Genomic DNA, 16046 nt, shown 5'->3' with positions numbered 1-16046 from the left:
ATGCTAGCATCTGCCTGGTACAGCTTGTCGGCCACAGCAGAGTGTAGAGCTCAAGCTCTTGTCACCTGTTGATTACCTCCTGTCTGTTTTCCATGAGCAGGTATCATCTCCAGGCTCTGCGGCACCTGTATGTGCTGGCTGCAGAACCACGGCTGCTGGTGCCTGTGGATGTGGACACAGATACTCCCTGCTATGCCCTTTTAGAAGTTACATATAAGGTAACTCTTTCCCCCCGTCATCGATTTGTAATTTTACTACCACTCACCTATCTTTGCAGGTCTAAGTATTTTGAAAGTATTGTCCTTTAGAAGATGGCAGTAGGGAGTTGAACCCTCACAAAAACTGAAGCCTCTGAAGTTCTTGCACATCCTTCTGGACAGTCAGGCTCACTTACGGTCTGTGGGCCTAAGATCTTAGAGAAAACAGCTGCTCTTTCATCCTTAGAGCTGTTTGAAAATGTCCCTGTTAACTTTCAGTGGCCGATGGTAGTGTTCTAAACAATGAACTGAGTTGCAGCTGTTCTGAGATTTGTTAGCAGAGCACTTTAAAGCCAGTGGTCTGTGTTTGATGAGCGATCTTTGACTTAGATGCTGGAGTAGATTATCCATAATGTATCCTTCCTTTATTCAGAAAATGATTAAGTACCTTCTATGTATCAAAATTGTGCTAGGCTCTGGGATGCAGAATATGACACTGTCATATTCCTTGTCTATTGGGGAGCTAGGCAGGGATGCCATAAGAATAGAGTGGTAGCCAGAGGTATGTGCGGAATGCAGGTGGAGCACAGAAGTGCTCTGTCCTGCTATGTGCATGTGTGCGGGGTGGCAGGGTGGGGGGTGGAAGCAGCCACTGTGTTTGGGCTGAGGACGTGCCAACTGTAGGGCATGGTCCTAGCAGAGAAGGCATCATGAGGCGTGGCAAGTGCATATTGGCAGTACTGCTGTCAACGGAGTGCAGGTCTCGAAGTGACAGAAGGCAATGCGGACCCACAAAGAGTCATAGGCTTGAACCCTTTGAGACTTGAGTATCAGAGAAGGTCTTATGCCATTTGGTACTCTGTGTACAAACTGTGGGGAAGGAGAAGCGTAAAGTGGAGACGTTTCTTCTTTGTAGCATCCTCTCACTCAGTGATTTTCCACCAGTGCGCCACAAGAAGTTTTAAAATGTGCAGTACCTGACTGTTTAGTCACGGACACTGACCTCTTTTCCCTCAAATTGTGAAATAAAAAAGTGACGACAGCCAACACAACAATAACTGTTCAGGGTGAATGAATAAAAATTGTACCTTTTTTTTTTTTTGTCAGATTAGAAAAAATATGAGGGGGGCCCAAAAAACCTCAGAATTTATTTATAAAAAATTGTGTCTTTATTAACATGTTTAAACTTCAGTCAATTTCAAAGTATTCTCCGTTTGATGCAATATACCTATCAAGATGTTTTTGCACTGCCCAGAACAGTTTTTAAACTCAATCGATTTTGATGCCTTTTAGTGCTTCTGCCATTTTTTTGGTTCACCTCTTCCACACTGGCAAAATGTTACCCTTTGAGGACTTTTTTCATCTGGCAAACAATAAAAAAAAGTCACTTGGGGTGAGAATGGATGAGTAGGGAGGGTGGGGAGTCATGCCATTTTTGGTCAAAAACTGATGAACACTCAGCACAGTGCGGGCAGGTATGCTCGTAAATCCCCCATCATGCAATGGGCAAACACATTAAAAGAGTCTTCAAAAAAAATTCACTGAAGCTGAACACAGCCTCTGACAACAATGCCATCTGGTACACGGATACAGATGGGATCCTAGAACACTCACCTACTAGGGGAAGCCTGTACTACAAGGGGCCACCCTCCAGAAGATAATTCCATTTTCTGTTTTTTTGTTTTATTTTTGGTGTGCTGCAGAATTTTAGTAATTTGTGTGCCATGAGATGAAAAAGGTTGAAAATCACTGCCCTAACTCCATAGTGAATGTGGCTGTTCTCTTATATTTCTGAAGGGCACTCAGTGGTATGAGCAAACCAAAGAAGAACTGATGGCTCCCACCCTTCTTCCAGAGCTCCACCTTTTAAAGCAGGTAAGTTGGGTATGATTTAGGGAGATCCATCCAAGGGGTAGATTCAACCAGAGAAGCTTAGCACAAAAGATAGCTAAACAAAAGCCTGTGCTTTCACAGTGTTTTCTTTTTTTCCCTTCAAAATGAGTTGGTTTAATTCCAGGGGGTACAGAATTTGGGATGGAACAGAGGCTGAAGAACACACTTGGGCAGGATTCTGGGCTGGGTTTCCTGTGACCTCACAGCTGAGGGTGAAATGGCCGAGTGAGAAGAACTAAAGAGATGAGCCACTGCAGGATTATTATTACTTTTTTTTATACAAAAGTTTATTTTTAAATGTACAGCAGACTTCAGGAGAACACTTCATTCTAGCTATAGGTGGCAACAGATGTTATAACAGGATCCAGATGTTAAAACAGGAATGGAATTAGGGATCACTGTTATCCCAGGCACAAAAAACAGCTCACTCTTGCCAGAATTCTTATTTCCACCTGTGGCTAAGGGGCGTCTCCCCACAGCCAGGGTCCCCAACCTCTGGGCCAGGGACCTGTACCAGTCCACGGCTGGGCCGCGCAGCAGGAAGTGAGCAGCAAGCAAGCGAAGCTTCATCCTGCTCCCCCACTCCCTGCATTACTGGCTGAGCTCCATTCCCCCACCTCCCCTGTCCATGGAAAAATTGTCTTCCACAAACCCAGTCCCTGGCACCAGAGAGGTTGGGGACCGTTGTCCTGTGCACAGTCTTTGCTTTTAGCTCTGTTTTCTTCTCTTTTTACTTCTACTTGAATGCCTTATTTTCCTCATCTATCTTCCTGACCTGCCTCTTGGGCTGCTTCAGGGGCTTCTTCTTGCCACCTTGAGGCTGGACATGGTGGCTACTGCCCTTTTCCCGCTTTCTTAGTGTTTCGCAGGAGATAGGAAAGCAGCCCCAGAAGGAGCTGTCATGGGGAATAGGGAAGGTCTTTCCTGATAGGTTAGATGGCCTCAGAACATCACTCACGTGCATCTTTGTCTGGAAATAGAGCTTGTCAACCTCTCATTATCTCTTTCCTGCCCAGTTTTTCTTATTTCCTCTGTGAAGCATGGGTCTAATTGTGTCAGACTCGCACTTTTGCAGCATTGGGTTGACTGTATTTACATTTATCTTGGCAGATTAAAGTTAAAGGCCCACGGTACTGGGAACTGCTCATAGACTTAAGCAAGGGAACGCAGCACTTGAAGTAAGTATATTGAATTTCTCAGCTGTCTCTGTGAAGGGAATAGAAGTATATGGGAAGGTATAAATTATAGATTATCACCTCGAATGTCATGCTGTCATGCTTAGATCTCATCCAGGACAGTATCTTTGAGACAATTGTGTTAGAAAATGAAAATTTTAATATAGAAGTAAAACCCTAAATATTTATATTTATTCATTAAGAAACTTGAAGTGACTTAAGTTGGGGCAGTAGTGGAATTATATGTCGGAGCAATGATGAACAATGTAGCTTCAGAAAATAAGACTGATGTGTCCCCACAAAGGAAACTTGGGACAGTTGAGTTGATATTTGTCAGATGACATTTTCTGTTGTGTCCCTTTACTATTCTCTTGTTAGACTGTTGCCATAAAATTAAAAGATTATGGTAGATTGGTCTTGGGTAGAAATTGTCACATGTAAGTAATTTCTTTAATGAACAGAGAATGTTAATAATTTTCTACCTGCAGTGGTATGTAAATTAAGTCTTTAAATTTCTAGAAAATTTAACAAGCTTGCAAAAGTTTGTATTCAGTCCCACTTTCCATTTCCTCCGAGCTCTCTGTACAGTGGCTGTGTTCTGTGTTGTTCTGTCTTTCGATGGCAGGGCGCTTTCTTTCTGCGGCACACCCGTCAGCAGCCCCTCATACCTCTGTGACCCATGCGTAGCACACGCTCAGGGCCATAGGGAACAGGAGACCTGTCAGACTAAATACTGCCTTTGAAGCTCACACACGAGCAGACAGTCAGAATGCCTTCTTACTTAACAAGTTCCCTGAGTCTAGAGGCCAAAGAAAAACAGAAGTTGTTTTAGCTCTTTTGTAGGGCCTGATTTAATGATAGACACAGTAAGCAATCATGTACTTTAGTGGAAAATGGTGGAGACTTCATCTCATGAGAGCATGGTGTTGGGAACCATAACGTTTCTGACCAAGAACCACCAATAACACCTCATATTAAATTCATTCTTGTTTTCTTTCAGGTCAATCCTTTCCAAGGATGGGGTTTTGTATGTGAAGCTCAGAGCGGGCCAGCTGTCCTACAAGGAAGATCCAATGGGATGGCAGAGTTTGTTGGCCCAGACTGTTGCTAACAGGAACTCTGAAGCTCGGGCTTTCAAGGTAGTGTGGGTCGGTAAAAACTGGAGAACAGGGAAGAATTCCACATCCCATTCACCCACCTAAAGACGTGCTTCTGGGATAGCATTTATGGTGCTGTTCATGGATCTGCTGCCTCTCATCACTGCAGACTGTAGACAGTGAATGACCCTGGGTCTGTTTGTGGCTTTAAGTGGAAGTCATAATAAAGTGTGGGCCATCTGCCAGCACTCTGCCGGCAGATGTAACAGCAGAGGTAGTCACAGTATATCTTAACACTATGGAAATGTTTAGTTTAATAATGATTAATCCTCAACTCTGTCAAGATTTACTTAATTCATGATAAAGTAGAAAAACATTTTTTGCAAGGTAGCACTTAGTTTCATTTTTAAACTTCAATTTGTTGCTTACATCTTGATGAGGATAAAAATGATGACAGATTTAGCCTTATTTTATTGGCTTTATCTTCCTAGTATCTGAATGCTAATACAGTAGTATTTGGAATGAATAAATAAAGATTTTACAAAGCGGCCTCACCCCCAAGGGTTCAGTACATACTGTGCTCTACATTCCAGAACTCAAATAAGCTTCCAACACTAGAAATGTCTCCCATGATCTACCATCAGAATTTCAGAATTGAACCCCAGTTTTCACTAATTTCATGAGCAAATGTGTTCCTACTGGAGATGCATTAGAAACAGTATAAGGTAGTCGGGACCCTTGAGGATAATTGCCCAGAGCGAAACAGCACACGGACTAGCTCAGTGGCGACAGAGCACTGAGTGGTGGTCTTTGGTCTTCCCAGTAAGGAGGCAGCAGTTTATTTTAATTCAACTCACATTGCATTGTAGGTCAGTGACTTAGACTGAGTCTTTGTAGTAGTTCCCAGGGTCTAAAGAGATGGAGTCATTTAACATCAGTGAATGTTGTTTGGCAGTAGTCGATAGGCTAAGAAGTACTTCTGCAGGAATTTTGGACAAAGTTTAGCATATTAGCACTATTGCTTCTTATATAAATTACAGCCCATCTAAAATATTCCAGTTTATAAAGAAAATAAGTAAGTTTAGACTTGAATTTGAATGGGGAAAGTGTATAAAAATTAAAAGACATCTCAGTTTTCTGACTGCTGAGAGTTCGGAAGTAAAATAGAAACCTTAGTGGAAAATGGTAATACATACATTCATATTCCATTTTCAGTATTGAACCTTGGGTAATGGTCTTTTTCCTTCTAATTTTTTTATTGTGGTAAAATATACATAAAATTTACTACGTTACCCTTTTTAACTATATAGGTCAGTGATATAAGTACATTCATATTTTGTAGCTATCACCTCCATCATCTCCAAAACTCTTTTCATCTTGCAAAACCGAAACTTTGTCTCCATTAAACAGTAACTCCCCACTCTCCACCCCATCCCCGACCCTTGGCAACCTCCATTCTACTTTCTGTCTATGATTTTTATGACAGGTATCTCACGTAAGTGGAATCATCCAGTATTTGTAGTTTTGCAAGTGGTTTATTTGGCATTCTTTTTTTCCATACCTTTCCAGTAATAATCTAGTTTGCTCTTCGGTTAGTCAGTGAGTGAGGAGGAAAGCTTTTTTGGGGGGTAAGCTATGTAAAGAAAGACCTGTTGTTGGCCTTTTGATTGTAGTTCATGTTAGCTTGTGCAAAAAGCTTCTAACCCTTCTGAGAACAGGTTGATGAAGCTCTAGCAAGTTTGTTTCACCTTGGATTTTGTGGGATCATTGTGTGAAGAAAGTGAGGTAGATTTCTTACAATTGCATACATTGCAATTTGAAGCATAAAGAAAGTAATCCTTATACCTTACTTATATTTGTTGTTGTCTGTTTATTTTTTAGCCTGAAACAATTTCAGCATTCACTTCTGATCCAGCACTTCTGTCATTTGCTGAGTATTTCTGCAAACCCACCGTGAACATGGGCCAGGTATATATATGGTTTGCTCAGCTCCGAGGGTAGAATTGGTTAATATGTCTACCTGTGGACACCACCAAAAAATCTGTAGTACCCCTGTCTGTCTTTGACATTGATGACATGGCTTAGGTACACTGGGTGATTTTTGCATGGCAATCGAGATTTTTCCATACTCTAAAACTATTAAATTCAGTAACTTCCTACCTTGATAGAAGAAGCAATTTAAAATTTCTAAGACACTAATTTTAATAGGTGATTAACTTTCTTATATCCATTCTTATACTGACTTATGTTTTCAATGTTTACCACCCTTCTCTTATTTTTATGTAATTTTATTTTGTTTCCTCTGTATCTTATACCCCTTCTTTCCGTTGTGGTTGTAAACTGTTTTCTTCAGGGTTCAGGGTTCCCCAGGCCACTGATTCAATCCATTGTTGCAGAAGGCAAAGCCTAGATGTAGGAGTCAGGTTATCTGGGATTTATGGCTTGTTGCCCACAAGTGTGTGTGGCCTGGCGAAAGTTTTTAACCTCTCCAACAGGCAGTTTCCTCATTTTTAGAAGCGGGGTTATGATAGAAACTACCTTACATTCTTGGTTAGAGGGTAAAGGGGAATAACTCGTCTCTTGTAATGTATTGACTCTTTACTGTGTTTAGGCATACCTGAGAGATTCTGCCAGTTGGGTTCCAGACCACTGTGGTGACACAGGTCTTGTGGTGACGTAGGTCTTGCAGTGACGTGGGTCATGATACCTTTGCTGGAGGAGGGACTTGTCTTTAGTCAATAAAAGCACAACACCTGTGAAGAGCAGTAAGGCGAGACGCAGTAAAACAAGGGATGCCTGAATTAGGCACTCTGCTCAGTACTTTATGCAACTTTCTCATTTAGTTCTCACCCTGAGGGTAGGTGCCTCATCCTTGAGGGTTTACAGATCCGGAAACTGCCACTCAGAGATGGCACGTGCCCAGGATCACAGCTAGTAAAGACTGGGCCTGCACCCAAGGCCACAGGTCTCCGATGATGGCTTGTGCCTGCCATTCATCCCAGTTGGATGTGGCTTTGCTGCCTTTCCGAACTTGTTCTGCTCAGTGTAGCTGCTATGTATTTGGGTGCTGGGTCCCCTCTCTGGATCCTGCCCTTGCCAGCACCGCCCAACGCTTGGTCCAGTTTTCTCCTCCACGGCACTTACATCCTTAACTGTCCCTTGGGACTTAATTTTGGTTGCATTTTATTGATTTTTCATTTTGCATGTGCTGTGATTTTGTAAACAACCACTTGTTTTACCCCTTTCTGTCAATCATGGCAGAGCTTAAGAATGGGCCATGTGGTTGCTATACAGTTGTTTCTTGAATTGATTTCGGAATGTACATTGATATGCTACAAACAACTTCTGATTTTTCACAGAAACAGGAAATTCTGGATCTCTTTTCTTCAGTACTCTATGAGTGTGTTACTCAGGAGACCCCGGAGATGTTGCCTGCATACATAGCAATGGATCAGGTAGGGTTCAGAGACCTAATTCAGTTCTGATGAGACTTGTCCTGAAAGTAAGATCAGGGTCCCAAGTGTTCATCTTTTAAGTTTCTCTTCTGCATTTAGACTTTCTAAAAAGGAAGCTTTATCAAAGTGGGAAGCTCTATGCATATCAAAAAAGCTTAGCACTGATGATGACAGCAGTGCCCTTCATGGGCCGCCTGACGCTAGGGTTCCCATTCTCCTTAACCAGGGAGAGAACATTCCTTCCCTTTCTCCCCTTGTGTGGCCTCTGGCCTCCCCGCTGAGAGCCTCTCTGTGGAGGAGACTGCAGATGAGCAGGGGCAGGCGGACACACTGTGTCCTGCTGGCGGCGGTCACATGCGCACCTGTGTGGTGCAGCTTGGAAGAGTACAGGACCAGTGTGTAGTTTAGGAAGCTGCAATTAATTTTTAATTTGTGTGTGTGATATTGCTGTTTTAAAACAACCTAACAATGCAGGAAATGATGCTTGACAGCTTTCCTAAAGGATCAGGTCAGTTTATTCACTCTAGGTTATTAGCAACACATAAGGCTTTTTGATAGTATAGCTTCTAGACCCAAATTTGAAGTTAAGCTAAGCCATTAGTTTTCTAAGTCGACTAAAATGTATCTGGGAAGTCTTAAAAATACAGATCCTCGAAGCTCATTCCATAGCTACTGGATCAGAATTTCTGGGATGAGGTCTAGAGTCTACAGTTTTAAACAGCTGTTCAGGTGAATATGATACAGAGAGTTCACAGATAAGCATTTGGGACTCAGTAGCTAAAGCAAAATTATCTAATGGCAGTTACCCCTACTGAAAAGCTGAGTGGGAAATACATTGAGGCAGGGGACAATCCCCTAGACCTGAAGATCACAGCATGCTAGGTAACATTCTAACTAAAAGGCAATGTCCAGTATAATCACATAGGCCCCAAATGCCAGCACTGTCTGGTGTCTGACAATATTAATTAGAAGGTGTCCGTGTGTAGCATTCACACTGGCACCGCTTTCCACAGCGCCTGTCCCTGCAGCAGCCAGCCCACAGGCTGTTGCCCGCTGCTGGCTGCGAGTGTCTTTTCCTCTACGCTGGGAACCTTCGCCCTTCTGCTGTCACAGCAGGTGTCTGTGGAAGAATACCTTGTCCGGTTGCCACCATGGTGGCTTTGCATTTGGGTCCCAGGAGCAGTATTTCAGGAGTATTGCTTTAGCCTTCTGAGGCTGGGATCCCTGGCCTCACTCCAGCCATTTCATGATACCCACCCTGGGGTTCCCAGAGGTGACTGGCTGTAGACCTGTTGGGTTTTGATTTTTCAGAGCCATTGAACCAAGAGTGACCTCATTTGCCCATGTGGCTTTTACCCAAGAGCTCTCCTTTTCTCTCCTCAAGGCTGTGAGAAGACTGGGAAGAAGAGAAATGTCTGAGACATCTGAACTTTGGCAAATAAAGTTGGTGTTGGAGTTTTTCAGCTCCAGAAGCCATCAGGAGCGGATGCAGAACTACCCAAAGCGGGGGCTCTTTATGAACTCCGAGTTTCTCCCTGTCGTAAAATGCTCTATTGATAACACCCTGGATCAGTGGCTACAAGGTAATAAGAGCCTTGCCCCTTGTGCTTTGAAGATAATGCTGTGACTCAGCTTTTCTACTGTAACATGTTCCTGTTAGAAAGCAAGACAAATCTGGGCATAAACCACAATGCCCGTGAATTTAATGTTTCGAGTTAGTTGAATTAGACTGATTATCTGCGTCACCTTCTTTATAAATATATTTAACTCTACTTTGTAAACCATGGAGAAAAATATACATAGCATTTTGAATACCACTTGGCACTTAAGAACCTGTTTGACCTTTTCTAGGATCAGATCGTGTATCCTTACTGGCCTCTGTCTTCTGTTTCTGAGGGGTGTGTCCCTCTCTGAGGCCAGCAGCCATCTTCTTCCCTCTTCCATATCTCCTGTGCCCCCCACCCCCCGCCCTGTGCTTATTGAGCGAATACTTGTTTTTACCAGCTCCGAGTCCATGAGAACCTGGGACATCAGGTAACAGTGACTTTCTATCCATGGGAGTGCTAACACCTGTGTCCCATCTGTCATTTCCTCTTGGGATTCGAAAGCTCCTGCAATTTAAAAATTGTTTTCAGTGTAATTATTTTTTGTTCTCACTTTGGGGGAAAATATGTTATTTTATAGATTTTCTTGTTTTGTTTCTCTTCAATTTAGCATTTGATCACCTGCAGCAGACCTTTGCTATTGTTAAGAAATACGCCCTCAGATCTCGATCTGCAGGTTCATAGAATGCAGGGAAAGTTCGGCAGTGACCCGAGCGTTCTCCACAACAGCACTGAACCGCTTTCTCCCTGTTGCTCTTCCGGGCACTTGATGGTTGCAGCATTGCTCTGAGCCCCCACCAAATTTGACTGCCGCCCTGATTGCCAAAATAGGTGTTTATTTTATAGTGAGGAACCCATCACTTTTTAAAACTCTTAAACCTGTGGTCTCCACTCTCAGAAGAACTAGCTGTCGGTTTTGGGATTGTCATCATAAGAAACATTCAGACCTGTAGAGAATTGAGTTTGTTTGAGCCAAATTGAGGACAGTTGCCAGAAAGCAGAATTTTAATAGATTGAGAAAATGCTCTGGGGAATGGGAATTTAGCACCTTATTTTATATACATCACAGTTGAAAGAGGTTTAAGAGGGTTACAAGGAAGCCATTGGTGATAGATTGGGGAGGCCGGAGAAAGCCAAGTGGGGAAACCTCTGGGGTTGGATAGAAAGTAAAATGATAGACACTCTTACACGGGTGGGTACAGGGTAGTTGTCAACAGTTAACACAACAACAACAACAACAACAACAACGAGGGGATCTGTGGTCTCCCCCTGGTGTGGTGCGGTGCTTTCAGGGGTCTGGAAAAAGGAAATTTGACATCCAAAGGTGTGTTGTTATAGATGCGAAAAGACAACAGACAGGCTCAGTTAAAGATTGACCTTTGATAGGGAAAAATACCGGCCTAGGACACGACTACCCAGCATGCACTGCCATAGAAAGTTCAATTTCAGACCATCCTGCGTGGTTACTTTAGGTCTTAGTTTGTAAGGCTCTCCAGGGTTCGCAGGTAGCCCCTTTTCTTCCACAGGATGGAGAACAATCAGTTCAGTAAGATGTACAACCTGTGTGTGTATCAGTGTGGAAATGTCATGCGTGTTTGTGCCTTAAAATCACAAATTCATGTGTGGACTGTTAGGGTCACTCAGTAGTAATCCAGACCAGTCGTTCATCCCAAAACACATTGGATTTATCATACTGTCTAGATGTTCTGTGTGTGTTTCTCCTCAGTTAGACTTTAATCTTGAGCAGAGAAAATGAGTTTTAAGTTAAGAACTTAAAGAAGTTTTCTTCACTTTTTAATATTTTATTATGGAAAAGGAAGCAGAATAGTTTAATGAGCCCCATCACCAGACTCAGCTGTCACCAGCACCCTGCCACCCTTCTACCTTCGTACCTGCACCCCCAGCCACATTCAGCTGCTTTTCAAACGGGCCACTTTCTGTCGCCACCGCAATGGCCCAATGGCCGGCAGCGTTGTTTTTGGCATTGTCAGTTCGTTTAATTTTAGGCAGGCTGGTGAATGTGTAGTGGTATCTCATTTACTTTTAATTTGCATTTCCTTGGCTACTCAGGGTGCTAAGTGCTTTTTCATGTGCTTTTTTCATTATTCATACACTCTTTGTGAAGTGTTTAACCTTTACCCATTTTTAATTGGCTGTCTTGATTATTGAGTTGTAGGAGCTTCTAAAAATTCTGGCTACAAGTATTTTGTGAGATGGTTTGCAGATATTTTCTTATACTTTTTGGTTATTTTTTAAAATAATTTTATTTATTTTTTAGAGAGGAAGGTGGAAGATAGGGAGAGAAACATTTATGTGAGAGAGAAACATGGATGGGTGCTTGTTAGTACATGGCCAGATCAGGGACCAGACCTGTAACCCAGGCATGTGCCCTGACCCGGGAATCGAACTGGAGACCTTTAGGTTTGCAGGACAACACCTAACCAACCGAGCTACACCGTTCAGGGCTGCCTGTTTTCTTAGGGTGATTTTTGATGAACAGAAGTTTTAAGCTTTGATGAGGTTTAATTTATCAGTTTATTTTATGGTTATTGCTTTTTGAGTGTGGTCCTGGAAATCTTTCCTACAGCAGGTCATATCTTTTATATGTAGGCCCCTGATTCATCTCAAAATACTTTTTATGTAGTACAAGGTTGGGATTGAGGTTTTTTGTTTGTTTGTTTTAATACAGATGTCCAGTTCTAGGACCATTTGTGGAAAAGACTTGCCTTTGTAATAGAGCTGTTTTGGGGCTTTGTTGAAAATCAGTTGCCTTTTTAGGTGTGAAAGGACTCAGTTCTGTAGCATTGCTCAGTCTATATATCTGTATTTATGCCAGGACCACACTGTCTTAATTACTGTAGGTTTGAAACCAGAAAAGCTGGTGTTCATGCTGCCTGTCACATGCTAGACCCAATAAGCAGAGACAGGGATTGAAGCTTTATGGGAGCTTTATTCAGATGGCTGGGGATCTGAGAACCCTAACAGACCCTAATGGACCATCTTTCATTTCCTTCCCAGCCAGTCTTTTTATAACAGAAGACAAAGTGTGGTGAGGGGGTTTGAAATTCAGGGAAAATTAGATTTAAAAAAAAATTTCAGCATTCTTGCCCTGGTGGTTAGCTGTTCCCCAGGCAGGTGGGTGGTCAATGGTCTATCCTCTATCGACTGTCTCTTCCCTGGAGCACAATGGCCCGGATGCCTCCACTTATTCCTTAGGGGGTAGTCTTTAGCGGTGCCCCAGGAGGTCAGCAGTCTCTCTGGGAGCCAGGATGGGCCGTATCTGCATTTCCTGAAACAATAGCTTTAACATATGCATTGCCTATTAGGCTTATTAACTGTTTACCTTAAACTAAAATTTTCCAACTCTTGAGTCCCCTGTTAGGTTCGCAGTAACTTCTGAAGTCTGGTAGTGGGCGGAGTTGTGTTGAGAGGAAAATGTATAGCACCAAATGCTTACAGTGTGAAAGAGGAACAGTCTCAAATCAGTAATCTTAAGTTCTTGCTTCAAGAATCTAGAAAAAGAAAAAAATAAACCAAAAGCAAGCTTTCCCTTTTCCAGTTTCTTGAAGCAAGAACTTAGATGTGTGACTGTAACAGTCTCAAGCCTCATGCTCAGCATTTTGCCCGGAGGAAGAACAGAATGGCTTTTTTGAGCTATGCTGTGGGAATTAGGACACTTTCCCCCTGGAGCCTCCAGCAAACGAGTTGCCCAGCATCTCACATCTTGGACTTGAGGTGGAGCTCATCCTGCACGTTCCTCAGTCAGTCCCCATGGCAGAGAATGTCCTTCACTGAGTGGCTCAAGTTTGCCCGGCCCTGAGCCCATCCCTGTCAGGAGAATAGGATTGCCTGATGCCCCAGATCACTGGTTCTGTAAGCGCGGTCCCTGGAGCAGCAGCAGCAGCAGCAGCGTCTCCTGGGGACTTGTTAGAAATGCAAGTTTTCTGGCCCCACTTAAGAAATTCTGGGTTTGTTTTAATCGGCCCACCAGGTTAAAGTTTGAGAACCTCTGGCCAAGACTAGTCAGAACCCCATCTGGGAGCTGAAGTCAATCCACAGAGGAGGGGAGGGTGGTAAAGTGGGCACGTGGGGAGGCCCCCACAGTGCTCCAGTGTTCTTTCACAGCACTCCCCACAGCGTGCAGTTCCTCATCTGTTTGTGCGACCTCTCTCTGCCCCACAACTGCGAACTCTGCAGTGACAGGCACTCTGTCAGGTTGGCCGCAGCAGCCCTAATGCCCAGCATTGCGCCTGCCCAGTGTGTGGTACGTGTGTAATTTCCTGTGTTTCTCCCACAGCTGGGGGCGATGTGTGTGTGCACGCCTATCTCAGCGGGCAGCCCTGTGAGGAGGCTCAGCTGGGCATGCTGGCCTGCTTCCTCGTCTACCACTCCGTGCCGGCCCCGCAGCACCTGCCGTCTGTAGGACTGGAAGGTACTGCAGACCTACGCCCGTTTTCTTTTCAGTGCATGGGGTTAGCACTTATTTTTTAGTTTCTTAGTAGGACACATTTCTAGTGACTTATTTTCTCTAGGTCCTCATGTTTGGGTGTTACTTTTTGGAATCTTTTCTGGAAAAAAACACTTCAAATTTTACACAGGTATAAACTTTTATTTACATTCAGAAAAGGATGGAAGATTCTTCACAGAGCCCAAACACCTATATATACTAATAAACTAAATGTTTATATTATTATTCTCTCTTAATTGATTTTTATTAAAGTTATTTTTAGTTTTTCATTAATTGTATTTAAATAATGTATATAATTAAGAATAGTTTCACATGTAGTTAGTTATAGGTCACTTTCTGAAGTACAGATTGGGTGAATTTAAATTTTTATATCAAGTTATATTTTACAGTGCATTGGGGAAACTCATAACTTAAATTTTCTGTTTGGGTCATTGTTTTTAAAGGGAAAGAATGCCATCTTTAACCTGATTGTGGCTGAAGTTTCCTTGAAAGAGGGTGTGGGGCTGAATCTATGTATTTGTGACCTTTCCCACTATTTGCATTTCTTTAGGGAGCACAAGCTTTGCTGAACTCCTCTTCAAATTTAAACAGCTGAAAATGCCGGTGCGAGCTTTGCTAAGATTAGCTCCTTTGCTTCTTGGAAACCCACAGCCAATGGTTATGTGATCATGTCTGGTGAAAAACCTGCCCTGAAATGTGACTTCTGCATAAAAACATGACCAAACAACAGAGCTAAAGAGATATTTGTGAGTTATAATATACCGAGGGGAAATGAGCTGCACAGACCTCAATGTATTGTAAAATCTGAGCGTTTTAAATATTGCAGACTGTTGCTGTCAGCGTTAACACATGATCTATAAAAGTGAGTTAAAGTTTACTTTTTTAAATAAAGTTTTTTGGTTTGTTTTCAGAACTTTTGATGATTTAGTTTGGGATTCCAGAGAATAGAGCGGTGGGGGCTGCGGTGGACAAGGATTTTTTAAAGTCTTTCATCTGTGGTGGTTCAAGCGAAGTTGACTTTATGCTCAGAAATGCAGAGTTTTAAAAGAAGCTCTTAACATTTTCTGCATCAACAAAAGGCCTTCATTTTCTGAGATGTCACAGTTGTCTTGTTTAAAATTAGTTTGTACTTACAGTGCCAGTGCCAGGCATCCTCAAAGTCTGGTTGATCACCTTAAATGGGAGATTTATATCCTAAGAAAGAATTAGCTAACGTGAAGCCTGTTCTAGGCTTCAGGAAAATTCCACTACAGACAGGAATTCAGAAATTGTCTGCTTCCACCCAACATGTAGAGAATGTACACCTGTGTGAGGGGGTCTCTGGACTAGATGAGGATGACACAGACTCAAGAAGGCGGCCCCAGCTTCAGGTTTACAGTGTTACGGAAAAGTGACTCCGACGAAGTCGTGGGGTAGCGAAGTGGAGTTTATTTACGCATGCGGACCCAGAGGAGGCAGTCTCCAAATTCTGGGCACTGGGCAAGACAAAAGCCTGCTTATATAGGCAGGGGCTGACGGTTACTATGCGCGAGAACGTGGGTGGCGCTTACAGAAGCAGAAGGCGGAAGTTAGCGTGGCGGCTTATGGCTCGGCAGGACTTTCTTAAAATGGAGTCTAGCTTTCCTGTCACAACAGTACAGAAAGAAGTTAGTTCCCTGCCGTCCAGACTGCGACATGTGCGCTGTGCTTTCTGAATGGCCCCTGCATCATGAACTGGTAGAAGCTGTCGTCATTTCACATGGGGACATGCTGAATTGTGGTGTTTAGCTTTCAAATTAAAAATTAGAGCAAATATAAACCTTTCCATAGAGATTTTGGCAAAAATCCATGTGGCCTTTGCTTTTGCAGCAGAATGGATTTTGCCATTCTGCTTCTCTGCTGATTTTTTTTAAAAAGATTTTATTTATTTATTTATTTTTAGAGAGAGGGGAACGGAGGGAGAAAGAGAGGGAGAGAAACATCAATGTGTGGTTGCCTCTCACGTGCTCCCCAACCAGAGACCAGGCCAGAAACCAGTGCATGTGTCCTGACCAGGAATTAAACCAGTGACCCTTTGGTTCACAGGCTGGCACTCAACCCACTGAGCTATGCCAGCCAGGGCTGCTTCTCTAGTTCTATTGGCTCACCTGCCTGAAGGACTTGCTTCTGCATGGGAAG

General features: G+C 43.1%; 1 protein-coding gene across 3 annotated transcripts in view; it reads left to right on the top strand.

Annotated features, from left to right (window-relative positions):
• The window catches only part of ANAPC1 (anaphase promoting complex subunit 1), a 94047-nt gene extending 79245 nt beyond the window's left edge, over positions 1-14802 (top strand). For all 3 annotated transcript variants that reach the window (XM_045184888.2, XM_024576693.3, XM_045184887.2), the window contains 9 exons: positions 101-218; positions 1995-2072; positions 3201-3268; positions 4266-4404; positions 6244-6330; positions 7722-7817; positions 9202-9400; positions 13719-13853; positions 14440-14802. In XM_045184888.2, coding sequence (XP_045040823.1) covers positions 101-218; positions 1995-2072; positions 3201-3268; positions 4266-4404; positions 6244-6330; positions 7722-7817; positions 9202-9400; positions 13719-13853; positions 14440-14555 — 1036 coding nt within the window. In that variant the 3' untranslated portion in view covers positions 14556-14802. The remainder of the gene's footprint in view (positions 1-100; positions 219-1994; positions 2073-3200; positions 3269-4265; positions 4405-6243; positions 6331-7721; positions 7818-9201; positions 9401-13718; positions 13854-14439) is intronic.
• The last annotated feature ends 1244 nt before the right edge of the window (positions 14803-16046 follow it).

This window comes from Desmodus rotundus, chromosome 5, assembly GCF_022682495.2.
Source record: "Desmodus rotundus isolate HL8 chromosome 5, HLdesRot8A.1, whole genome shotgun sequence".
Lineage (NCBI taxonomy): Eukaryota > Metazoa > Chordata > Mammalia > Chiroptera > Phyllostomidae > Desmodus > Desmodus rotundus.
Note: the sequence above shows the minus strand (reverse complement) of the source record. Positions and strands in the feature narration are given on the sequence as shown.